We start from the raw sequence: 26,072 nt of genomic DNA on the forward strand, positions 1-26,072 counted from the left end.
TGAACTTATGTCTTTAAAGCCTGTAGCAAAGGCTCTGCTGAAAAATTAGACTACGGGGTTAGATTAAAAGTCTTATTGTTACATTGAAAGGAGAACAGACCGTTCAGCCTGATTATGACTTTTACTTTCACGTCTCTGCCCCCTGGATTGGGGTCCCTGAGGATCCGGTCACCGTAAGCTTACACATTTGAAGAAGTTGAAGGGCAGTTTGAGCAACCTAGAGAAAATGTAGTAAATGTGTAGAATGTTTAGCATGTAACTTGTTGCCCAAAAGTTGTTAGTGGGTACGGGGGTGTTCGGTAGTTCAGCCCCATTTCGCAGCCGGCCCACCAGGAAAAGTCCCGGTTCTCCCTATGGCCAGTCCGTCCCTGAGTAACGGTAACATAAGTTATACTTTAATAAAATGGGCTGTGGCTAAGAATAAGGAACTAATCCCTGACATATTTGGTTTCTCTGTGGCAGGCTACCAGTGTTCTAGTCGTGGTGTTGAACTGCAGCTGGAGATAAGAGTTGATGGTCGACTGGACCAGTGGTCGTGCGCAGATAATTTTTCAGGGAACTCTCAAAATTTAGACAAACTTGCACAATTTACTAAATTAATTTGAGAACATTTTTGATGGGAATAAAAAGTGCATTTAAGTGTCTACTGCCTGATCTTGAAATCAGTCATCACACATTTACTTAATTTATTGTGCTGGACTTTATTAAACAAATCTTGAAAAAAGATTTTTTTTAAACATGAAAAATAAACAAGAAAACAAATATACACATACATAAACTACTTACTGCTATAAATTTCCCATTCAAAAACTGTCATGATACTACAGGAATAAAATTACAGGATTTAAAAAAGCAACATGAGGTAGGAATTGATCATAAAATGTATAACTTAGTCTGGAGTTAAATAGTTTATGGCCAAATTCAGCACTGAGGAAAAGTCTTCTCAGTTGTCAGTCCTGGGCATCCTTATCCATGAGGAGCTTTACTCATTGCTTTCAACAACTGGTATGGCATTACTGAACTTGACATCCATCACTGAAACAAAATAAAAGGTCTACACAGTCTGAAGCTTATGTTTACTATTTACTTAAGTTTTGTTCAAGTAATAGGTTGTTTCACAGCATCATTGCGTGAGGTATGCTATGGATCAGGTTAGAACATCAGATCACGTGAATTGTGGGTAGTGCTTCATGGGCGGCAGGAGGCAGCTGGAAGATGTGATTTAAATTAAGGAGAATTATAGTAATCAAGTTTACTTTTAACAGTCCGTTCCTGTAGCTTAAAAGGATAGTTCACCCAAAAATAACAATTCTCTCATTTACTCACCCTCGTGCCATCCCAGATATGTATGACTTACTTTCTTCTGCAGGACACAAACAAAGATTTTTAGAGTAATATCAAAGCTCTGTAGGTCCATACAATGCAAGTGAATTGTGACCAAAACTTTGAAGCTCCAAAAAGGAGATTAAGTCAGCATAAAAGTAATCCATAAAACTCCAGTGGCTTAATCAACATCTTCTGAAGCAATCCAGTTGGTTTTGGATGAGAACAGACCAAAATGTAACTCCTTTTTCACTGTACATCATGACGGCAGACTCCTTGGCGATCATGATTTCAAACTTGATTACACTTCCTGTAGTGCCATCCAGTGCTCTGTGCATACGTCAAGGACTAGGAAGTGTAATCGAGCTTGAAATCATGATTGTGCCTAGAGAAGGCAATGACAAGATGTACAATGAAACATTTGTTATATTTTGGTCTGTTTTCACTCAAAACCAACTGGATCGCTTTAAAAGACATTGATTCAACCACTTAAGTCGTATGGATTACTTTTATGCTGCCTTCATCCACTTTTTGGAGCTTCAAAGATTTGGTCACTATTCAGCATTGTATGGATCTACAGAGGTGAAATATTCTTTTTTTTTTTTTCAGCAGAAGAAAGTCATACACATCTGGGATGGCATGAGGGTGAGTAAATGATGAGAGAATTTTCATTTTTGGGTGAACTATCCCTTTAAGTGTTAGAGCATATTGCTGGCAATGCCAAGGTCATGGGTTTGATTCCAAGGGAACACAAATACTGATAAAATACTATTTAAAGGCTGGATTACCCTACACGACTTTAACACAGATTTCAGACCCAATTTTCAGTCGGGCAGAGTTGGTGCTAGTCAGCTCCAGAGTGCAGGTTATTAGAAAGTCAGAGTAAAAGAAAATCATGTAGTGTATGATGGAGACCGACTCCGATTTCTTCCATCTAGTCTGAGGATTTCAAACATGGTTGTGATTTTTGAGCCAACTATCCACAACTACAGGACAAATCTTGTAGTGTAGGATAACAGCAGCCAGCTCCCATGCATCAATGTTAGTTTACATAAGTCATGCGTCTCCTAGAATGGGAGGCGGTGTGTTTGTGATTAGACAGGATCGGGTAGTGTGTGTTGCCCAGTTTTTGTCTGTAGCGATTTTCAAATTCGGTAAGTGTATGATACCTAGTTATTCTGTTCAGATTTTAAAAGTCATGTAGTGTAATCCAGCCTTAGAAGTCGCTTTGGATAAAAGCATTTGTGAAGTGAATAAATGTAAAAAAAAAAAAAAAAAAAAAGTGTTTGTAGTGTAGGCTAAAAGTAATTGAAAAACATTTGTTCTTGTTGCTAAAATGTAAATGGAAAAAAAAAAAAAGGTAAGTCATTAATTCAAAAGAACCTACAATGAGGTATTTGTTTATTTAGGAGAATTGTAAAGGATATCATATTTTCCTGCTGAAGGTGACCGAGGAGTTTCTCTAGCGGAGCGTAACGGCGCAGGGTGGATGCAGAGCCCAGCATGAGGAGCTTATATTTGGCTCGAGTAATGGCCACATTGAGCCTGCGCCAGTCCTGCAGCAACTCTCCCAGCTGAAAGATGACAGACAGATTTTAGAATAAGAAAATTTGCAAATATAAAATAGATAAATTAACTGGCCATATTGTCTAAAATGTAAGTAACTCAAAATTACCTTTGTGTTTATGGAATTGTTGAATAAAAGCAATAGCATGCAACCAAGCTGCACTGAAATACTTGCAGCCAAATCACAGCCGTTCTGATATTCAGTACAACATCACTCTTGCTTGAGTGATATTTCACTGTGCAGTTATGTGGGCTCCATTATACAGGAGCAGTTTATTTTACTTACGTTGCCCTCAGTGTTGCTCCTAACAAAGGACACAATGATGACGCTCTTGTCACGGCCCTGGTACTTGTCCACCGTGTTGACTTCCAGAGCTCTATATGCAGCTCCCTGCAGCAGACTGGAGATGGCTTTCAGCTGCTGCCGATATGGGGCAATGACACCAATGTCAGCTGCTCTGCATCCAGCCTACAACACATTTAAAATTTCATTTACAGTACATTTACTTGCTAAATATTCCTGATGCATTGATCTAGCACTTCTCTAGTTCTTTATGACCAAGTGCTTTAGATAATACTACAATTCATTAATGGATAAAACTTGCACACACCAAATAGCATGTTCTCACCTTCAACAGCAGAGTGACAAGGGAATGTACCAAGATAGCTTCCGTCTGGTTGCTGATTCCACTTTTCTCCACTGTCTCTGGGGCGGGGACCTGGAGAAATGCAGTGCAGAAAGGGACATAAATTATAAAAATGTCAGAAAGACTGATTTTAGGCAAGTCAAAACAAGAATTAGAAAGTTAGACTGACCTCAGAGGTGTCCAGGAAACACACAGGGTCCTTGGGCTCCAGTGCAGCCTGAATCCAAACACTGTATTGTGGTCGACAAACATCCAGCTCAAGCTCCTTCTCAACCTGTACCCTACTGGGCAGCTGTAGTACTGCACTGGCTGTCCTCTCAGAGCCACACTCCAGTCTGCCTTCATACATCAGAGCATTGCTCAGAGACATGATCGCCCTGCAGGGGACAAAATTCAAAATGCAAAATCCACCTGGTTACAGCTGGTGGTTTATGTGAATATTCACAGTTCTATTTACATTCCAAACTTGTACGCTGTATTTTTCACAGTGGAACACAAAAGGAGAATTTTGAAGAATCTTTACACAGGTTTTTTTTCCAAACAAGCGTTTGTAAAGCTCCAACCAGGACAAAAATAAAAGCTCTCAAATGAAATATGGTGAAGGTTTGACGTTATGATGTATGGTCACAAGACACATGCGAAACAATGACGTTTGATGTCTAACTTGCATCATAGGCAACAAATTTGATTTGATAGCTGCAGTGGAAGTGACGATTATCAGTGAATAATAAATATTTCTGTATAAAGCTTCAGACTACTTGGAATAAAGTGTTCTCTTTTTGCATTCCATGTTAAAAAAAATAACAGGATACATTTTAGGAATGATGTAGGTAAATAATTTAAATAATTATTTGGTGGACTAAGTACCTTCCCAGAGACCTTCATCAATCAAATTCTGTAGGTTAATCAAACTCCCCACCTGTTCATTCGGTATTGAACATTCAGCTGAACAACTGCATCACCGTGGTGCTCCAGACGTTTAAACAAACTCTCATCCATGCCCAAGGCCCTGAGGAACATTTACAGTACAGTTCTTAAGTTTCATGCAAGATGATGGTAAAAATGGTTTACGGTGATACGATGTGATCCTATCAAAATACAGACCAAAATATAACTCTTGTAAATATAGGTAATGTAATCAAGCTTGCAATCATGATCACCAAGGAGACTGCTGTCAACATGTAAAGTGCAAAAAAAAAAAAAAAGTTATAGTTATATTTTGGTCTGTTCTCACCCAAAACAGATTGGATCGCTTCAGAAGACATGGATTAAACAACTACAGTTTTATGGATTACTTTTATGCTGCCTTCATTAGATTTGTGGAGATTCAAAGTTCTGATCACCATTCACTTGCATTGTGAGGACCTACAGTGCTGAGATATTCTTCTAAAAATCTTCATTTGTGTTCAGCAGAAGATAGAAAGTCATACACATCTGGGATGGCATAAAAGTGAGTAAATGATGAGAGAATTTCATCATTTACTCATTTCTGGGTGAACTATCCCTTTAAGAATCTTAGCCTCAAACTCAAAAGGTCACATGTGTATTGCAAGAATAGCATGGATATTTTCAATTATTAATCAGTGTGTGGAAAGTGATGGAACTGAAAATATTACCTTGCTTCAGCGTTCTGCACAATAGGAGGGAGCTGTTGGTGATCTCCCACCAGGACAAAACGCTGGGCGTAGAACAGTGGCCCTAAACATACAGGCTGACTGATCTGAGACGCCTCATCTACTATGCAGAAGTCAAAGCGTCTACGGCTGAAAATTGGGTGCTTCACACCCATACAAGTGGTGGCCACAATGAGCTACAAAGGACAATGGAAGAGTTTTGATTTATTTATTTATTTATTTTTGGCTATCATTTGCAGCAATTCAGAGACTCAAAACTATAACATGAAAAAATGATCCCCCTGAGACATATTGACAATGTAAACATGCTTATGTCTAATGTTTCCTACTTCTTTGTTGTAGAGTTCTTCAAGCTCTTCCAGAGTTTGGATGCCTTTGGCCCGACCTGACATCTCTGTGAAGGGCAGGATGTCTTGGTGCACTTTTTGAGTGCGGCCCAGTCGTAGGAAGCTAATCTTAAACCTCTTTAATTTCAGAAGGATGTTGTCCACAGCAGAGTGGGTGTAGCTTGTCAGAAGCACGCTGAAGCCACAAGCATGGAGAATACGCACCTGGCAAACAAGGAAGTTCAGAAGAAATCAGAGAATTTCCTTGATCTTTTTATAGTCACATGGTAAGCATACCAAACGAACATCGGACAGCAAACACAGGATGACAAAGGAATAATAATAAAAATAAAAAATAAAACACAAATAGGTAAATATAAATTATTAAAAAGAAATTGAGGAATTCAAAATTCATACTGCCATGTTTTTAAACTTCTCTTGTTGATTTGTATAAAATAAATGATTTGCAAGGCAAAATCATTGAAAATTAAAACTTACAGTAAGTCTAAAGTTACATCTCTCACTGTAAAGACAGACATTGCATATTTACACATCATGGGAATTGTCTGGTAGTCACTGGCAGCACTTTAAGACAGCGGCAAATGGGGTCAAAATTGAAATTGTTTGAACTTTAAGCACAGCTTTACAATGCTTGACCAACATAAAATGCAGAGAGATACTGTGGAAATGGTCATGTAAAATGAAATTCCAGACTGAACCTTGATAAAATAAAAATACTATAAAAGAGTTGAATACAGAAAAAAATCCCATCATCTGCAGTGGCAATGAAACAGAATATGGTTAATATAAAACACACCTGGTTTCCAAAGTTTTAATAAATAAGCTCTTACCAATGTACAAATGGTGGTAGTTTTCCCAGTGCCAGGCATTCCCACAATAAGTGTGTAATCTTTGGACAGTAGCACTTTTTTCATAGCTTGCTTCTGGGGTTTGTTGAGTCCTGAGAGGCAACATGTGATTAAAACTCATCAATAGGAACAGCAGCAGAGAAGATTCATTATTTATGAGAGCACATCAAAAGGCACATTTAAAACAAGCTAATTGCAGAAAGACTGATTAAACTATGGTTTAAAAAAAAAAAAAAAGACAAAGGACTATAAGGAAAAGTTATATCTATGAGCACACCTTTTAGAATGTTGGCAACAGTCTCCTTGGCATCTCGTGGTAACACGCTGCTCAGACTATCAATGAACTGAGGAGGCCTGAATTCCACAATCAACTCCCTTAATCTTTCACTGCAGAAAAAACAAACAAAAAAACATTCTTTTAATTTAGAAGAAGAAAAAAAAAAAAAAAGACAAGAAACTTTTATTCCCAAGATAATGATCAAACCTGGTCTGAGTGTTTTCCATTAACATTGACAAGTTTACTAGATGAGTGCCGAGACCACCTACACCTTCATCCTGGTCTAGACGGAAAACTGTGTTTGAGGAATACTTGGAAAGATTTCTGGAACAATAGGAATGTGGAATTAGGCATTAATCCACATGAAAGCATTATTAGCTTCAACCTTAGGCTTATAGAGACCTTCAATTTAAATGTGGACACTGCTTACTGGATTGCCATTACAAAATTGACATAAAAACATAATAAAAAAATCTTACTTATCCAAAGAACACATCACTCCATTGATTGTAACCTCTGTGATGTATCCTGTGGCCAGGCCTATGAGCACAGATTCCTGATCACTGACAACAATCCTGTCCCCCACTATCAGCCCGGTGAGAGTCTGTTCTCCCTCTCTCCTCTCAAAGCAGTGCTTATACACCCCATCGGACAGAATGCTGACACTTCCAGCTAACCGCATGTTTCCCATGCAGCCACCACTCTTCTCCCTGAGAATGTGAGAAACATGAGAAACAGGGACGCAACAGGAACTTTCATTTATAAGGATGGAAATTGTAAGAATTTAACCCTTTAAGCTCTGAGGGTGTTAAAGATTTCCTGTTTCAGTGGCATACCCAAAATTAAAGGCTTATAACTCAACAAAAAAAAAGAACAAGTAGGGTCAAGTGTTTGGTATTATTTTAAAGACATTTTTTTTTTTTTTTTATGATATAGATTATGATAAACAGAGGCTCTTAGCCTAAGGAACTGCTGAAAAATCACCAAAAAAAAAAAACTTGAGACAAAAATGTAATTTTTCTAAATTTATCTCAGGGTGTAAATAAAGAACAAATCTCAGGGTGTAAATAAAGTAGCTCCGAAAAACTTTTTTCCAATCATTTCACCTGTAACTGAGTAAAATTTTGTGTTGATACAACAAAGCAATAAAAAGTTATAGCATTACAAAAATAATTGATCCTAGTGTCCAAAAAAAATATAACATTATAATTGTACAAAATAACTAATTTCACATACAAATACAATGACTAAAGGTATGATCTCTGTCCAAAGTATGCAGGCATGTGTAACAAGATCTCAGTTTCATTATGTGTCATTTGAGCAATCGAGTCTGTATCATGTACTTGGTGCCATCTCCTGGTGGCCATATGCAATTAGAATGAACGATCTTCTCTGCCCATATTTGGATGACTTCCACCTCTGGCTGCAGCGATTTAAATACTAATAAGTTTGTACAGCATCATGGAACGCTAAAACAATGTACTACATTATTTCCAATGTAGTCATCTAATCATTATGTGCTATTGTGCTTCGTGTGGATTATCTAATGATCTACGCATCCGATTACATTGTGTATGGGTTAGTTTTAAAGATAATTGCCTAAGTAATAGTATGTGATATTTTATGTTCCGTTTATTTTTTGGGAAGATATAAGGGAAAACACGGAATATATGTAACACCCGTTTACATGTATGTCAAAGACAAATACTTAGTTATTACTCACTATATTTTTTACTGCGAGTAAACAAATAGGCTGATTGTATTATACTCTTTGAGAGCTTTCCAACGACCTATGACACATGGCTATTTAATCTGTTTGATGTTTTTACTGATTACAATAATACGTAAAATGCAAAAATATTAATAGATTATCAAAACGTAACACTTGTGATTTGTCTAAAGCACTTGTTCAGTTTTAGTCAATGCCTACATGCATTGTAAAGTACAGCTTCTAAGCTTTAAAACAATACCTAGTTTGTGTTTGTCAAGACTGTAGTTCTATTTTTTTTTTACAATAATTTTTTTCTCTGCGGGCTCACCGGCGGGCGTGCATACGAGCTTAAAGAGTTAACTCCTTGTTCCTATTTTAAGTAAGGAGTATTTTAGTAAGGTGTTCTGACCACAGCGGAAGAATGCAGACATTCAAGAACCATTAACAGAACCGAATATCATGAAAATCATTTGGTTCCAGTATTTTTTATTTAACCTGTTCTGAAGAAAAAAATGGCTATGGATACCAAATCCCAACCCTGCATGTTGAACCTCTACTATATTTCTGACTAATTTAAACAATGCCTCTTTTGTAAAAACACCAACCTCTGCTGGGCGGTCTGTAGCCAGATATTGCGACGGCCACCTTTTTTCTCCATGGTGACAGCCTCCAAGGAGCAGAGCAGCAACCAGTGACTGAAGTACTGGAGGTGCACCTGCCTGAGGTGCTGGCTCTCCAGCTGCACAAAGGCATGTGAATCCTCACTAAAGTTCTCCCCTGGATCTCTCTCTAGTGCTCTGGGTAAACAGACAATGATGTGTTTCATTAAATGTGAAATTAATCCAGCTGTAAAAAAAAAAAAAAAAAAAAAAAAAAACACAATTACAGATGTAAATGGAAGATAACATATCAAGATATACAGCCATTACCTGCTGTAAACGGCACAGTTTCTTCTCTGAGGACAGTATTTGCAAGCCTGCTGGTCAGATACCATGGCAGGCAATGGGGCCATTTGACTTCTACCATCCACCTTGACCAGACTGTTGCCAATGTGATGAGCCAATGAGTTCCTGATTTTAATCAGCTCTGAGATGGATTAAGTATTAATCAGTACAGTCATGAGCAGGATATAAGCTTAACTTTTGCACAAATTTACATTTTTGCTAAATTGGCAGTTGGCTACATTGTTATTCCTAGAAATATGGTACATTAGCTCTCATATGATACCTTAATATGAAACTACAAGGTGTCGAAAATAGAAACAGCGCTTGAACCAGACTAAAAAAGAAAAGAAAAAACAAACAAACCTCTCCTGTCCATGTGGTTGCCTACAACAGGATATAAACTGCCAGTCTTTAAGTAGATAAGGAAACCTGCCTCTGGATCACAACGTCTATCTGAGCACATCAGTGTGTACAGGATAACCTATAATACAGATAAAATATTGTATTAATTTTAAAAATATTGAATCATTTTCACCCAGCCATACACGAAACACGTTAATATAGCATTTGTTACCTGGCTGCGATGCTCAATGGAGTTGGACTCTTTGCCTGTTTTCAGCTCCAATGGCACAATCCTATCTATGGGCTGTCTGCCTCTGCGATGAATCCTAACCCCAGCTGTCACATCGATCTTCCCCTTCAGGCCAAAACTTGGAGACCAGATGTTCTCCTCAATGTCCACAAAATCTGTGACCGTCACGCTACAGGCTGCATCGTGCTTGCTCATTGCCCCATCATTTGGGCTGATAATAAATAACCACACAAACCGTTAGGCTCATCCAAATATCGAAAATGATCAAACCAGCTACATTTTTAACTTAAAGGAAGAGTTCACCCCAAATGGTATTGTTCTCTCATCATCTACTTACCCTTATGCCTTCTCAAACTCATGACTTTCTTCTGCGAAACACAAACATGAACATATTTTGACAGAGACGTGAATATATCTGTACAACGCAAGTCAATGGGGTCCAACACTTCCAAGCTCCAAAAAGGACATAAAGGCAGCATAAAAGTTGATCCATGTATTTTGAAGCAATCCGATCGGTTTTGAATGAGAACAGACCAAATTATAACTTTTTTTTTTTTTTTTACTCTGCAGTCATCTAGGCTCGATCATGATTTGAAGCTTAGTAACACTTCCTCGTATTTGAGCATGTGCAGAGAGTGTGCACAGCGCATGTACATGAGCAGAGCGCATATTTTGGTCTTTTTCTCACCCGAAACTAGGGCTGCCCCCTGATAGTCGACCAAACGTTAGTCGATGAAGAGTCTTGGTCGACCAAGTTTTGATTGGTCGGTTGATCGCAGAAAAAAACTCCACAGAAAACGACGAACACCGGTATTACCGCTGGTTGGATGCTAGGTGGTACTATGGGGTAATTTTCGTTAAGTGGGGTTAGAATTAAGCCTACACAATAAAGCAAGACACCTTGATTTCAAACTTTGACTTTATTTTTTATTTATTTTAACTAAAAATTCAAATGAAACTGGAAAAAAATAAGTGCAATTAAAATGTGTGTTGTTCACCTTTTTGAAAGATGGTTTTACAACATTTGTCAACATCTCTCTGGCAAAGAACCTACTTCATCTGTGCACTCTCTACCAGTCGGGTATTTCATTGTCCGGGAAAATACATCGTGTGTGATAAATTCGCTTTGTTCCCTCCTTCACGATATACAGTTGTGCTCAAAAGTTTGCATACCCTGGCAGAAATTGTGACATTTTGGCAATGATTTAGAAAATATGACTGATCATGCAAAAAATCTTTTATTTAAGGATAGTGATCATATGAAGCCATTTATTATCACATAGTTGTTTGGCTCCTTTTTAAATCATAATGATAACAGAAATCACCCAAATGGGCCTGATCAAAAGTTTACATACCCTTGAATGTTTGGCCTTGTTACAGACACACAAGGTGACACACACAGGTTTAAATGGCATTTAAAGGTTAATTTCCCACACCTGTGGCTTTTTAAATTGCAATTATTGTCTGTGTATAAATAGTCAATGAGTTTGTTAGCTCTCACGTGGATGCACTGAGCAGGCTAGATACTGAGCCATGGGGAGCAGAGACCTGCGTAACAAGGTAATGGAACTTTATAAAGATGGAAAAGGATATAAAAAGATATCCAAAGCCTTGAAAATGCCAGTCAGTACTGTTCAATCACTTATTAAGAAGTGGAAAATTCGGGGATCTCTTGATACCAAGCCAAGGTCAGGTAGACCAAGAAAGATTTCAGCCACAACTGCCAGAAGAATTGTTCGGGATACAAAGAAAAACCCACAGGTAACCTCAGGAGAAATACAGGCTGCTTGGGAAAAAGACAGTGTGGTTGTTTCAAGGAGCACAATACGACGATACTTGAACAAAAATGAGCTGCATGGTTGAGTTGCCAGAAAGAAGTTTTTACTGCGCCAATGCCACAAAAAAGCCTGGTTACAATATGCCTAACAACACCTTGACACGCCTCACAGCTTCTGGCACACTGTAATTTGGAGTGACGAGACCAAAATAGAGCTTTATGGACACAACCATTTTGAGGGGTCAACAAGGCCTACAGTGAAAAGAATACCATCCCCACTGTGAAGCATGGTGGTGGCTCACTGATGTTTTGGGGGGGGTGTGAGCTCTAAAGGCACGGGGAATCTCGTGAAAATTGATGGCAAGATGAATGCAGCATGTTATCAAAAAATAATGGCAGACAATTTGCATTCTTCTGCACGAAAGCTGCACATGGGACACTCTTGGACATTCCAGCACGACAATGACCCTAAGCACAAGGCTAAGTTGAACCTCCAGTAGTTACAGCAGAAAAAGGTGAAGGTTCTGGAGTGGCCATCACAGTCTCCTGACCTTAATATCATCGAGCCACTCTGGGGAGATCTCAAACGTGCGGTTCATGCAAGACGACCAAAGACTTTGCATGACCTGGAGGCATTTTGCCAAGACGAATGGGCAGCTATACCACCTGCAAGAATTTGGGGCCTCATAGACAACTATTACAAAAGACTGCACGCTGTCATTGATGCTAAAGGGGGCAATACACAGTATTAAGAACTAAGGGATGCAGACTTTTGAACAGGGGTCATTTCATTTTTTTCTTTGTTGCCATGTTTTGTTTTATGATTGTGCCATTCTGTTATAACCTACAGTTGAATATGAATCCCATAAGAAATAAAAGAAATGTGTTTTGCCTGCTGTGTAAAGAAATGTTTTCTTTAAAAATGGTACATATATTACCAATTCTCCAAGGGTATGCAAACTCTTGAGCACAACTGTATATATATATATATATATATATATATATATATATATATATATATATATATATATATGTTTTTGTATTATTATATGTTTTAATCACAGATGTATAGGCTGCAGAGTTGTGGTCACGATTAACTGCTCTGTGGAAATAAAGCGAACTGAACTCAAAGCACCTCCTGAGCTGAGATGTCTGAGGGCATTTGAAGCACTCATAGATGATACTGTTCTTGCAAACAAAAAAAAAAAAAAAAAAAAAAATCAGAAGATAGAAACAAAGAAAGAGTAAATCTTTTACATACGCGTGTTCCACGAGACTGCACGCCTTCATGTCATACATGCACATAGACGGCTTTTCTGTCATCTGTTCTTAATAATATAATAAAGTGTGTGTCTGTGCGTCTATGGGCAAATTATTTGTGATATTAATTTGATAATAATAATAGCCTAATAAATAATAATAATTTAATATATGGGGAAACGAGCCAAATATCGTCTTGACATCGTCAAAAGCATCAGCTATTGGCGATCACTCTGACCATTGTCGATCCCTGAGATCATCGTCTGTCGGCACAACCCTAAAGTGCATTTCTCTCTATAAAATAACAAAATGTTCAGACAGTCTCCTTACTGGTTTTTCCGACACATTCAGAATCATTACCGCTTTAGCCGGTGTCGCTGCAGCTCGTTTCATGCGTGTAAAATGTATAATTTAAAGGCTCATTATTACGGTTTAGTATTTCTCTGTAATGTAGAACAGTGTTAGCAATGTTACTTATTCTTTCTCAGCCCTGAAACTCAAACCATTTTCTAAAGCCCCCCAAAATATATTTAAGTAATTAAATTAATATCATAAACGTGCGACTAGTCGACTAATGGCTTAAATTAATGCTTACTAGTCGACTAGTAAAATCTTTGGTCGGGGTCAGCCCTACCTGAAACCGATCATATTTCTTCAGAAGACATGGATTAAATCACTTGAGTTGTATGGATTACCTTTATGCTGCCTTTATGTGCTTTGGAGATTAGAAATGTTGGACCCTATTGACTTGCATTGTGTGGATATAGCCACTTTATATCTCCATCAAAATATCTTCGTTTGTGCTCCACAGAAGAAAGTCATATAAGTTTGAGACAGTGTAAGGGTGAGTAAATGATGATAGAATTATAATTTTTGTGTGAACAATTGCTTTAAAGACCCGATAACATTTAAAATTGAAGTTTCGTAGCTTTCAGTCCATGTCTATTAGCTTCAAAGTCATCTATATGCTAGCATACTCCTAAAGATTGTCAAAATTAACTTTTAGTAGATGTACGCATGTAAAATTCACCGTCTTCCTCTTACTTTAAAACAGACAAAAAATTATGACTCATCTCACACTTTACATTTTTACCTAATCAAATGCTCTCTAGAATGAGAATCTCCCTCCCCTAATACCACCTACGATCAACTAACAATCAGTAAATGATTCTCCACAAAAACTGGGCTTGTCTAGCCATTTCATGGGGTCTTTAAGCAATTGCACTGTGTTTCAAGCAAACCATGCTCTCAATATCTTTAGAGACTGGTTAAAATAAATAAGAGGCTGAAATGTACACTCACAGTTTCAGGCTGAGTTGTTTGTGTCCAGCCTGTGGTGAAGTGTGAAGATAGTCTTTTGCCCACTCAGATAAAGAGGGGAGATATTGTTCAACTTCCTGCCTCATGTCATCCTGGGTCAGATTTAAACTGTACCTAAACAAAAATCAAGTCAACGCATGTGCTGTTAACAATTCTTTTAAAGCACTGGCATAAAACAAAAATCATTATAATGGTCAAACTTTGTATAACCACAACATCTGTATAGTACCATCTACTTTTGTAAAATAAGAGTACAACTGAGATATTAATGTGCCCTTAACATTCTGCACGTCTGAAAGTGGAAATTACATTGCAATATAGCTCTTACATTTGTCCGAGGTAGTTGGAGCTCCTCAGTGCCTCTGTGGCTAATGTCTGTATTCTCTCCGGACAGAAGTCTGAAGACATGGCTGCTTTTTGAAAGATATCATGAACTATGGTACCATTTAGCATCTGCTTGGATCCACCGTCGAACGCCTGTTTGAAAATCACATGCAAGACAGCAAATAGTTTAATTATTAAAAGGGATAGTTCACCCAAAAATGAAAAATTCGCTAATTTACTCACGCCATCCCAGATATGTATAACTTTGTTCTGCAGAACATAAACGAAGATTTTTTGAAGAATATCTCAGCTCTGTAGTTCCACACAATGCAAGTGAATAGTGACCAAAACTCTGAAGGTCCATAAAAGTAATCCATACGACTCCAGTGGTTAAATCCATGTCTTCAGAAGTGATATGATAGGTGTGGGTGAGAAACAGAACAATGTTTAAGTCCTTTTCTATAATAAATCTCCACTTTTGTTTTTGGCGATTCATATTCTTTGTGCATATCGCCAACTAGTGAATGAATGAATGAACGTTACATTTATTTAGTGCTTTTCTGACACTACACTCAAAGCGCTTTACACAGTGAAGAGAGGACTCTTCCTCAACCACCACCAGTGTGCAGCATCCACCTGGATGATGTGACAGCAGCCATAGTGTGCCAGTACACTCACCACACACCAGCTATTGGTGGAGAGGAGAGAGTGGAGTGATAGAGCCAATTAATGGATGGGGATTATTAGGAAGCCATGATTGATTAGGGCCAATGGGGGGAATTTGGCCAGGACACCGGGGTTACACCCCTACTCTAGTGGCCTGGGAAGAGAACTTATAGTAAAAAAGGAATTAAATATTAATCTGTTTCTCAACCACACCTATCATATCACTTCTGAAGATACAAATTGAACCAATGGAGTCTTATGGATTACATTAATGCTGACTTTATATGCTTTTTGGAGCTTCAAAAGTCCCATTCAATTGCATTGCATGGACCTACAGAGCTAAAATATACTTCTAAAAATCTTTGTGTTCAGTAGAAGAAAGTCATACACATCTGGGAGGTCTGCATCACTTCGCAGAAAGAGATGAACGCACAGCAGGAAGCCTCTGACAACATTAATATGAGCAGTATGCATGCATAAGCTACACTGCATTGTGAAGCGATAATATATAAGCAGTATAAAATATGCTTTGTTATCACTCATTTTTTCTCTTCTGCATTTTTGTGTGTGGCCGTCACACCTTGAACAGTTCTCCGAGCACCCCTCGCCTCATGCAGCGGATGCTGCTGGCAATGCTGGTCCCAGAGAGCAGCAGATCAGGCAGCAGAACCAGGAAACCAGAGTCCCTATCAATTGTCCACAAGCCAGAAACACACCTCCCTTCCAAGTGAATGATGTCTCTCACTGCGATTGGAGTACTCTCCCTTAAAATTTAGAAAGATTTAAAAAAAAAAGACAATCAGAGTGAAAGAACAAAAAGTTATTGTTATGTAGGAGGACAGAGATTAGAATTTTTAGACAAGTAACATTTTATACCAGCCATCTTTGAGAATGCAGGTCTCTGTGGGCTGTGTCGTCTTTGAGCAGGTGATGGTTAAGTGCTTCTCAGTGCTACTTTGTGATGAGGTGACTTCCTGTACATCCAGAACCCAGTATCGGTTGTGAACACCAGAGGCCAGTATAACATGTTCTGGTATGTCTTTAGTTTTTCTACAAGTCAAAGACAAATACATTATGTTCAGTTTTAATGCACAAAACATCATTATATAGGCCAACTCCAATTCCAAGGTTATATAAAACATTCATACTCAAGACTAAACTTCTTGGGTTTTGGTGCCTCAATGTTTTGGTCCATGCCATCATCAAACCAATCGTCTTTCAGGTCATTTAAATCATCCTCAAATAGGGCAGGCAAAGTATTTACATCAGCAATTTTGTCTTTCGCTTGCAGCTCAGCAGCACCCATCAAGGTTCTCTTCTTAGTGACAGGACAGTTGAGAAAGTTCTCTTTTTCTTCACTAGAGTCACTTTGTATCCATGAACTATATGACATCACAAGATCATTTGCCTCAGAATCTGCATTTATGTCTATCGCTGGCTTTGCAGTAACAGTTAACAAATTCTCTTTCTCACACGTGCTAAACCTCAGATGGTGAAAAGGTTTTTTGGAGAGCTTTGAGAGACCATTTGTTTTTCCATTCATTTTCACACCAGGCCCAGAGGCCAATCGGCTTTTCTCAAAATGTAGATGCTGAGATTTGATTGATTTGATTTTTTCTCTGGACTATTTGAGAATGCTCTCTGTAATGAGTCTTCTGAAGCATATGCATTGGCCCCTGGTAAGCTTGGCTCACAATCAGACTCTACAGAAAGTTTCTGATCTTGCACGGTTCTGGCCCGTTTGGCACTCTGGATGTTCTCCGAGCTGTACAACATCCTCTTCATGGAGCCAGAATGACTTACGCCATTCTTAAACTTAAAAGTGTCTCCTGGTTCTGGACTGCTGTTTTTCTGTGCCTGCATCAGCTTACATGCTATCAGACTGGTTTTACCCCTGACACCTTTAGAGAGTAGACCATGTGAGACAGATGAGCGGTTCTCATATGAGGAGTCTGGACGGGCGTTCTCGGCCCTCGAACTGTCAGGCATTTTTGGAACAGCAGAAGTAGAGCAGGGGACATTTTCATCCTCCACAAAACAAGTCTTCAATGAAACAGGGGCTCTTGGAATTCCAGCTTCTGTTCTTTTAGGAGACTTTGATGAAACCTAAAAAATATATATATATAATGCTGATCTGATTAACGTATAATGTACACACTCTCAGACAGAAAAATACAGATTAATGTAAACTGATTAAAGAACTGCATATTAGATGGCAACTTATGATGAATACAACAAATCAGCATATAAGTGAAATTACAATCTATTAATTCTCATAAAAATTTACATTTATTACAAGTATCATGACCTTACCTTTGAAAGGAAAAAAGCAGAAATGTTTGATTGTACTCCACTGACCATCTGCAACACCATAAGATCATGTTAGTGGACCTGCCATTGACAGGGACTGACAAATTCACATTTCGGAAGACTTTAAATATCCTAGATATCTGGATGTTTACTGTCTGATTAGTAGAACACAACGTCAAATAGAAGACGATCGAGTACTTACGGAAGATTTAGACTTCATCATCACGGACCACAAGCTTAAGCGAATAAAATGACTAAAAGGCGATTTTGCTTCGGAGAGTACAAATTCTGGTTTCAAAACTTTTAAAATCTCTCACGTTACTATGACAACTGAAAATTAAAGACGACCGTTGTCACTCAAATGTAATATATCCAGAAACAAATGATCTCATAAAGCATTTTTGGCATGTCCCAAAAATGTTTTCTAATAATAAAAGTAGCAGATCTCTTGCGTCAACAACATTTGCTGCATCTATTTTAAATCTCAAACTTCCCGCGTAACAGTCGATGAAAACGACACATGAGAAAGCAAACGTTTTCCTCGTTAATTTGTGTGTGTGGCATTTCCATCACCAGGGCAGACACACCGCCACCTAGCGGTAGAGAGAACATCACTCTTCGTATAGATACATTGTTGAACAGGTTCAAAACTAGCCATATAGTTACCTAATATTACTCAGTACTTTCTTGTAAGTACACTGTAAGTATAGTGAAAGTACACGTACAGTAAAATTAAGTGCAACTGAAATATTATTCTTATATTATCAACCACATTGGATATAAAGGTGCCGTTAGCTTTATTTTATAGAATGGTATGCAGAAAATGTTCCTTCTCCCTGAAAGATATCACTGAAATAAGTGTTGTGAGATGTCTCACAAGCAGGGCTGTGGAGTAGCAGAATACATGTAACGGGCAGGAGCATAGATTCCAGGGGGATGGGGGGAGTAACCTCCCCAATAATAAAAACAAGCAGGTACAGGTGGAAGGTCATTCTGTATTGTTGCTCCTAAGCTCTGGAACGCATTACCCCTTACTCTTCATAATATTTCCTCTCTATCCACTTTCAAGACCCAGCTGAAAATGTATCTATTTGCAGTACACTTTCAGCAACCTTTTTTTATTTATTTTTTATTTTTTTTTTGTATCTTGTATCATTTATCATGTTATGAAATGTATTTCTGAAATGTACTTTTTGTAAAGCGACCTTGAGCTTTGGGAAAGGAGCTTTATAAATAAAACTTCTTCAAAAAGTAATTTGATTACTGAAGAGATTACTTTAATTTTATTGTCATTTGTTCCATTTAAAAAAATTTCCATCTCACCTGTCACTGTGACAGCACTAGACTCTGTAAACAGCAAATAAAAATGAGTCAGACATCCACGGACAATGACGCTTTCGACCTGTCAATCATTTTATGCATTCTCATAGTATTGTAGTTGCAGCGAATTATTGAGGCTTAAGTTCTGTTCAGGTACACTCAAACACCTGCAATTCCAAACAAAAACATTGGGGGCTGGACCAAAATCATTCGGGCTCTTTATGTTTTGACATAACAACACGCCTGCTTACCGCCATTCTTATGCCATGTTGTTCGTAACAGTTGTCTATTGAAGGCACTATTTGTTTGAAGTAAGCTTGGAGCAGCAAAAATAGAAATAAACCTTGTGTAAATAGTCATGTGAACATTTAGCTTTATGCTAAGCTAAAATGCTATTTCTATCCAATTTACATGCACCTGTTACCAGACTTGATCATATTTTTTCATAAAGAAAATCCACGTTAGATCATAATTTTTTTTTTTCTCTTTAGTAAGACCTTAGATATTAGGGTAAAAATCTTTTTCTTGATAATAATTTTTTTATTGTTTTCTTCTATAAAAATCTCTACAAATTCTTAAAAATATCAATTTGCTTTATCTTGTTTTTAGAAACAACACTGCATTAGATATTTAGGCTTTTTTCACAGAATGTATTTTTAAAATGTGTATTTTATCTAACTGTATTGCCAGACTTTTTTATAGTCAAAACAATAACAACAAAAAAACTCTACCAATGCTGATGTAATCCAAAGTATTTAGATTACACTCATAACATAGTGTCACTGAAATCTGAGCCCCATCTTTGAAATATTCATGCCAGGTCACCACAGACAGAGAGTCTGGTCTGCTGACATGGATGCTGGAGAAGAACTAAAATGTCTTGTTTGTGTAGAGCCCTTCACGGACTCTGTATGCCTTCCATGCAGACACAACTTCTGTCAATCCTGCATCAGAGTGTTCTGGAACAAGGATGACCCCAAAATATGTACAGGAGGTCCTCTTTTCTGTCCTGAATGTCAAATCCTCCTGCCTTCTGACCTTAAGCTTGAGATCAACTCAGATCTTCAAAGGAAAGTTTAAGATGTCTTTGCAAGAGGATGTTTGCTGGAAGCATCATCTCAAGCGTCACCTCCAGCTATCTTGTGTGATCATTGCATTGAGAAGACTGAGGTGGCAGTGAAGAGTTGCATCACCTGTGATTCTTCTCGGTGTTCTGCTCAGATGCTCCTTCACCAGCAGAGAGTGGTTTTAAGAGGGCACTCTCTTGTTGAGGTAACAGAGGACTTGATTTCCTTCAAGTGCAGGGAACATGGGGAAGAGCTGAAGCTGTTCTGTCAGGAGGACCAGGCTGCTGAGTGTTTTCTCTGCATTGTGTTTGGGTCACATAAGAACCACCAAGCTGTCAAGTTGCAGGAAGCATATTCAGAATTCAAGGTAAGGGCTTGAATGAATGAAAATGGGTTTTAATGAGTGAAAAATAGCTAAAATTGTATGTTTTGATTACATAAATTACATTTTTATTATCATTATTTAATAATGAAAAAATAGACGCCTCACATGTCCTCAGCTGACAGCTTCATTGAATTCTACCCGCTCAACACCACTTTCATGTACAACAGTAAAGAGGAGACTCAGGGGTGAAGGCCTTATGGGGAGCATTGCAAAGAAAAAGCCACTTTTGAAACAGAAAAACAAAAAGAAAAGGTTAGAGTGGGCAAAGAAACAGAGACATTGGACAACAGATAATTGGAAAAGAGTGTTATGGATCTTAACCCCATTGAGCTTTTGTGGGATCAGCTATACTGTAAGGTGCATGAGAAGTACCCGACAAGACAGCCACATCTATGGCAAGTGATACAGGAAGCGTGGGGTGAAATGTCACCTGAGTATCTGGACAAATTAACAGCTAGAATGCCAAGGATCTGCAAAGCTGTCATTGCTGCATGTGGAGGATTTTTTGATGAGAACTCTCTGAAGTAGTTTAAGCAATAATTGAAGTAGTTTAATAGTAATTTTTCACGTTATTAATGTCCTGACTATACATTGTGATCAGTTGAATGCCACTTTGGTGAATAAAAGTACCAGTTTCTTTCCATAAGAGCAAAATCTATCTACATATACAGGTGCATCTCAGTAAATTAGAATGTCGTGGAAAAGTTCATTTATTTCAGTAATTCAACTCAAATTGTGAAACTTGTGTATTAAATAAATTCAGTGCACACAGACTGAAGTAGTTTAAGTCTTTGGTTCTTTTAATTGTGATGATTTTGGCTCACATTTAACAAAAACCCACCAATTCACTATCTCAAAAAATTAGAATACATCATAAGACCAATAAAAAAAACATTTTTAGTGAATTGTTGGCCTTCTGGAAAGTATGTTCATTTACTCTATATGTACTCAATACTTGGTAGGGGCTCCTTTTGCTTTAATTACTGCCTCAATTCAGCGTGGCAGGGAGGTGATCAGTTTGTGGCACTGCTGAGGTGGTATTGAAGCCCAGGTTTCTTTGACAGTGGCCTTCAGCTCATCTGAATTTTTTGGTCTCTTGTTTCTCATTTTCCTCTTGACAATACCCCATAGATTCTCTATGGGGTTCAGGTCTGGTGAGTTTGCTGGCCAGTCAAGCACACCAACACCATGGTCATTTAACAAACTTTTGGTGCTTTTGGCAGTGTGGGCAGGTGCCAAATCCTGCTGGAAAATGAAATCAGCATCTTTAAAAAGCTGGTCAGCAGAAGGAAGCATGAAGTGCTCCAAAATTTCTTGGTAAAAGGGTGCAGTGACTTTGGTTTTCAAAAAACACAATGGACCAACACCAGCAGATGACATTGCACCCCAAATCATCACAGACTGTGGAAACTTAACACTGGACTTCAAGCAACTTGAGCTATGAGCTTCTAGACTCTAGGACCTTGGTTTCCAAATGAAATATAAAACTTGCTCTCATCTGAAAAGAGGACTTTAGAACACTGGGCAACAGTCCAGTTCTTCTTCTCCTTAGCCCAGGTAAGACGCCTCTGACGTTGTCTGTGGTTCAGGAGTGGCTTAACAAAAGGAATACGACAACTGTAGCCAAATTCCTTGACATGCCTTGACCCCAGCCTCAGTCCATTCCTTGTGAAGTTCACCGAAATTCTTGAATCGATTTTGCTGGACAATCATAAGGCTGCGGTTCTCTCGGTTGGTTGTGCATCTTTTTCTTCAACACTTTTTCCTTCCACTCAACTTTCTGTTAACATGCTTGGATACAGCACTCTGTGAACAGCCAGCTTCTTTGGCAATGAATGTTTGTGGCTTACCCTCCTTGTGAAGGGTGTCAATGATTGTCTTCTGGACAACTGTCAGATCAGCAGTCTTCTCCATGATTTTGTAGCCTAGTGAACCAAACTGAGAGACCATTTTGAAGGCTTAGGAAACCTTTGCAGGTGTTTTGAGTTGATTAGCTGATTGGCATGTCAAAATATTCTAATTTTTTTAGATAGTGAATTGGTGGGTTTTTGTTAAATGTGAGCCAAAATCATCACAATTAAAAGAACCAAAGACTTAAACTACTTCAGTCTGTGTGCATTGAATTTATTTAATACACGAGTTTCACAATTTGAGTTGAATTACTGAAATAAATGAACTTTTCCACGACATTCTAATTTATTGAGATGCACCTGTATATATATATATATACGTTTAGCAGGGAAATAAATTTACGGCGCAAATTATGGTTACTCCAGGGATGCTTGTGCATCAGCATTAGATGCTGGAAATGTCCCGCCCCTCACTGAAACGGAAAATATGATTGATTAGTAAATATCCAATCGTGTCTGAAATGAACGTTCTGATTGGTGGATCAGCTTAGTCGGACTGTCTGTCTTGCCAGTGCCATCAGCTGCGCTACAGCAGCTCCGTGCACATTTAGAGGTAATCTCTGTACACTTTTTAAAATAATAATAATAATAAAAACAACACACAATTCACTCAACGGTGCTGCGGCATTGCGTTATTATTAATTTGAAAAATTTCCAGGTCAAAAGCCTACTCTTTGTACTGGCGGCCATACGTATCATCACTTATTTTAGGTGGGCATACGTAAAATCCTAAGAACGATAGGTGGGCAAACGGCGTATGCCTGCGTATGCCTTAGACTATACTACTGATGTCAACTTATTTACGTTTACCAAGCTAAAAGATTTTCTTTAAATCTTGACGTGATTTCCGGAAAACCGCAGATGCATACCGACTCAAAACAGTTGAGAAATACAACCAGATAAAAGCGCAGATTAAGGAGGATCAGAAGCTGATGTTGACCATTCTGGAAACAGAGGAGTTTTACACCAAAAATGGCTAAAATGGAGGAGTGAGTCACTGGAGTGTCATGTCAGAGATATTAATGCTGTCCTAAGATCAAGCCAATCTCCCCTTCAGGAAGAGAATGACATCATATTTCTTCAGTTGCATATTATAGTTTCACATTCTGTGGGGTTTATTTTGAAGTATGTTTTGGGGTCATTTTGGGGTCATATGCCAATTGGATCTATGCACCTATTCAAGCAAAAATATAGGAGAGAGTGCAGTGTAAAAATAACTTTATTTTGGAGTACACATACAGTATTGCTTTTTCCCCCCTTGGTATGCTAACAATAGCAGAAAACAAAATTACTTTTACTGCATCTCAAAAAACATAAGCAGACATGTTGATTTTATTATATTCTCTTGAATTTGTACTTATCAGTAGAACAAAATAGTTTATAGACACATCCATAAAATAATGGCAGAGGATATTTAGACTAAGTGTAAATATGTAACAAAAAGCTTCTTCTTTGCACAAAGTGCAAATAGTGGCAAATACAGAGTTCCACAGACACTAACACCTACCCCTAACCCTAACCTTCCCTTACAAAAATTAATCATGGTTTTACTTCAGTAGTAAAATCATAGTAACCACAAAATTAAACATGGTTACTATATTAATACCATATTACTGTAGTAACACCATGGTTAACTGCATTAAAACCATGGCTTCTGCCAAAAAAGATAGTTACTACAATATTACTATAGTAAAACCATTGTTAATTTTATCCGGATCCAACCTTTCTTTCAACTCCCCGACCTTCAACGTGACCAAAACACTGTGAGGAAATCAATCTTCATATTAATTTGTATTTTTTATTGTAAGTAGTATTAAAGGAAAAATTAATAGTAAAGACAGGAAATAGGATGGGGGAATAACACGGAATTGTACCTGGGTCATCCACAGGAAGAAAAGCACATCCACACCATTGTTAAACCCCATGCCACTGCAGCTACACAGGAGGTGCAATTTGTCTTTAATATCTGTGTTTCCACCAGACAATTTGAGTGCTGTTTGGCAGGTGCTAGTTACACCTAGTGCAAATAGTCACTCTGAAAAATAAAACTTTATTTTATGGAGAAATGGGGGACTTTTTGAAATGGTCATTGCAATAATTTGGATTAACATTCAGTGACCAAAATGAATGTTTAAATGAACCCCTCATCATGGTCCTAGGTCCCAGGTGGAATTGCCACATGTTCCTGTGATAGAGCAAGAGTTCAGCACCCCAAACAAGATGAAGACAGTCGAACAGTTGGTTAATAACTTACATGAAGTTGTTCTGTGAACACACAGTGGCTTTGGTCTAGTAAGTGTGACCATGCAACCCAGTGGGATGCCATCCTGTACTTGTTGTCCCATTGTACAAACAATGTACATAAATATAATTTTTACCTTTTACTATGATATATTAAATTTCACCACCCACAGGTCTCAGAGCAATTAGTTTGGACCCAGAGACAGTGCACCCCGATTTGCACATCTCAGAGGACAAGCTGGAAGTACACTGGAGTAAGAAGTCAACCTCAGAGAGGAAACAGAGACTGCACATCACCTCTCAGTACAGTATCCAGGTCAAGGAGAGTTTCTCCTGTGACTCCCACTACTGAGAGGTGGCCGTCTGGGGAAAACCCTATTGGATGATTGGCCTGTCATATGTGTCAACTACTGGCGAAAATATTCCCGCTGATGAATGTCTCTCAGGTGAGATTGCGAGTGAGCATTCTTAATTGACAGACCACGTGTGCGCACATACTGTTTCTTTGAATGCGCGCACAGACGGAGTGCCGCTCTCATGAAACGCTTTGATTCGATATTCTTTTGCAGTTTATTTCCCTCTCTAACTGTGCTGTGCTTCAGCAATACAGAGAGCTACCCTAAATACTCAGGAAAATGGACAATGGACAAATGGTGATTTGCATCTACTGGACAAGGAGTAAAAACGTACTTAAATATTGATCTGTTTCTCACCCACACCTATCATATAGCTTCTGAAGATATGGCTTTAACCAATAAATTCATATGGATTACTTTTATGCTGCCTTTATGGGCTTTTTGGAGTGTCAAAGTTCACTTATATTGTATGGACCTATAGAGCTAAAATTTTTCCTAAAAATCTTCGTTTGTGTTCAGCAGAAGAAAGTCATACACATCTGGGATGGCATGTGGGTGAGTAAATGATGAGAGAATTTTCATTTTGAGATGAACTATCCCTTTAATGCGATACGTACTCTCTCTGAAGGCACAGGCTCAATAGAGTATCAACTACTTCATCTGCTGTTGGAGTTGTCGTTTTTTCTGATTATAGCGGAGCTGTCCATTTCAGCACCATGCACACGGCCAATGAAATGATGAGGCATCAAATATCTGCCGCATTGGCGCCTCATAATGGACACCATCAGATGTGTGGAGTTGCTTATCCCTATATTCTTATTTCTTAGAAGTAAAGAATGAGGCATGGCAAACCTCTTCGCAGTCACTTACAAATACAAGGTGAGCAGCCAAACCAATATTTTAAACACTAATCAAAATAACCAAAAAGGTAAAAGTGGTCTCAGAGTCAATGTCTGGTTTGAAGTGGAAGAAAGTCACAAAGAGACAGTGGTTTACGTGTTATTTAATTTTCTGAATTGTACCGCAGGTTATGCACTGTTTATTTGATTGATTCTGGGAAACTTATCCTCCTTGATGTAGCTATTCTGTTTGACTTCAATTGCCTTTGCTGTCTACACTCTCCCAGTAACTACAAGGAGAAACTTTTGTTTGCAGGGAACACTGCATACTGTTTGTATATTTGAACCCATGTGCTCTGAGCCCTGATCACAGAACTATACCCTAGACCAGTGGTTCTCAACCTTTTT

General features: G+C 38.3%; 1 protein-coding gene and 1 pseudogene across 1 annotated transcript; one reads left to right on the plus strand and one right to left on the minus strand.

Moving 5' to 3' along the window:
- LOC127411710 (phenazine biosynthesis-like domain-containing protein) overlaps window positions 1–611 on the plus strand; it is a 2,576-nt pseudogene extending 1,965 nt beyond the window's left edge.
- Window positions 612–674: 63 nt separating this feature from the next.
- On the minus strand, window positions 675–18,064 carry dna2 (DNA replication helicase/nuclease 2). The gene is given in 24 exon segments (XM_051648040.1): window positions 675–1,215; window positions 2,749–2,897; window positions 3,176–3,358; window positions 3,519–3,608; window positions 3,706–3,913; window positions 4,456–4,545; window positions 5,153–5,346; window positions 5,500–5,721; window positions 6,348–6,457; window positions 6,643–6,752; window positions 6,850–6,966; window positions 7,122–7,352; window positions 8,959–9,150; window positions 9,283–9,439; window positions 9,661–9,778; window positions 9,872–10,100; window positions 14,229–14,360; window positions 14,575–14,723; window positions 15,817–16,000; window positions 16,113–16,286; window positions 16,385–16,839; window positions 16,842–17,342; window positions 17,550–17,597; window positions 17,749–18,064. Coding segments are annotated over 24 exon segments (4,119 nt in total). The 5' UTR covers window positions 17,770–18,064; the 3' UTR covers window positions 675–1,160.
- Window positions 18,065–26,072: the final 8,008 nt, after the last annotated feature.

Source organism: Myxocyprinus asiaticus, chromosome 21 (assembly GCF_019703515.2).
Source record: "Myxocyprinus asiaticus isolate MX2 ecotype Aquarium Trade chromosome 21, UBuf_Myxa_2, whole genome shotgun sequence".
NCBI classification, from domain to species: Eukaryota; Metazoa; Chordata; class Actinopteri; order Cypriniformes; family Catostomidae; genus Myxocyprinus; species Myxocyprinus asiaticus.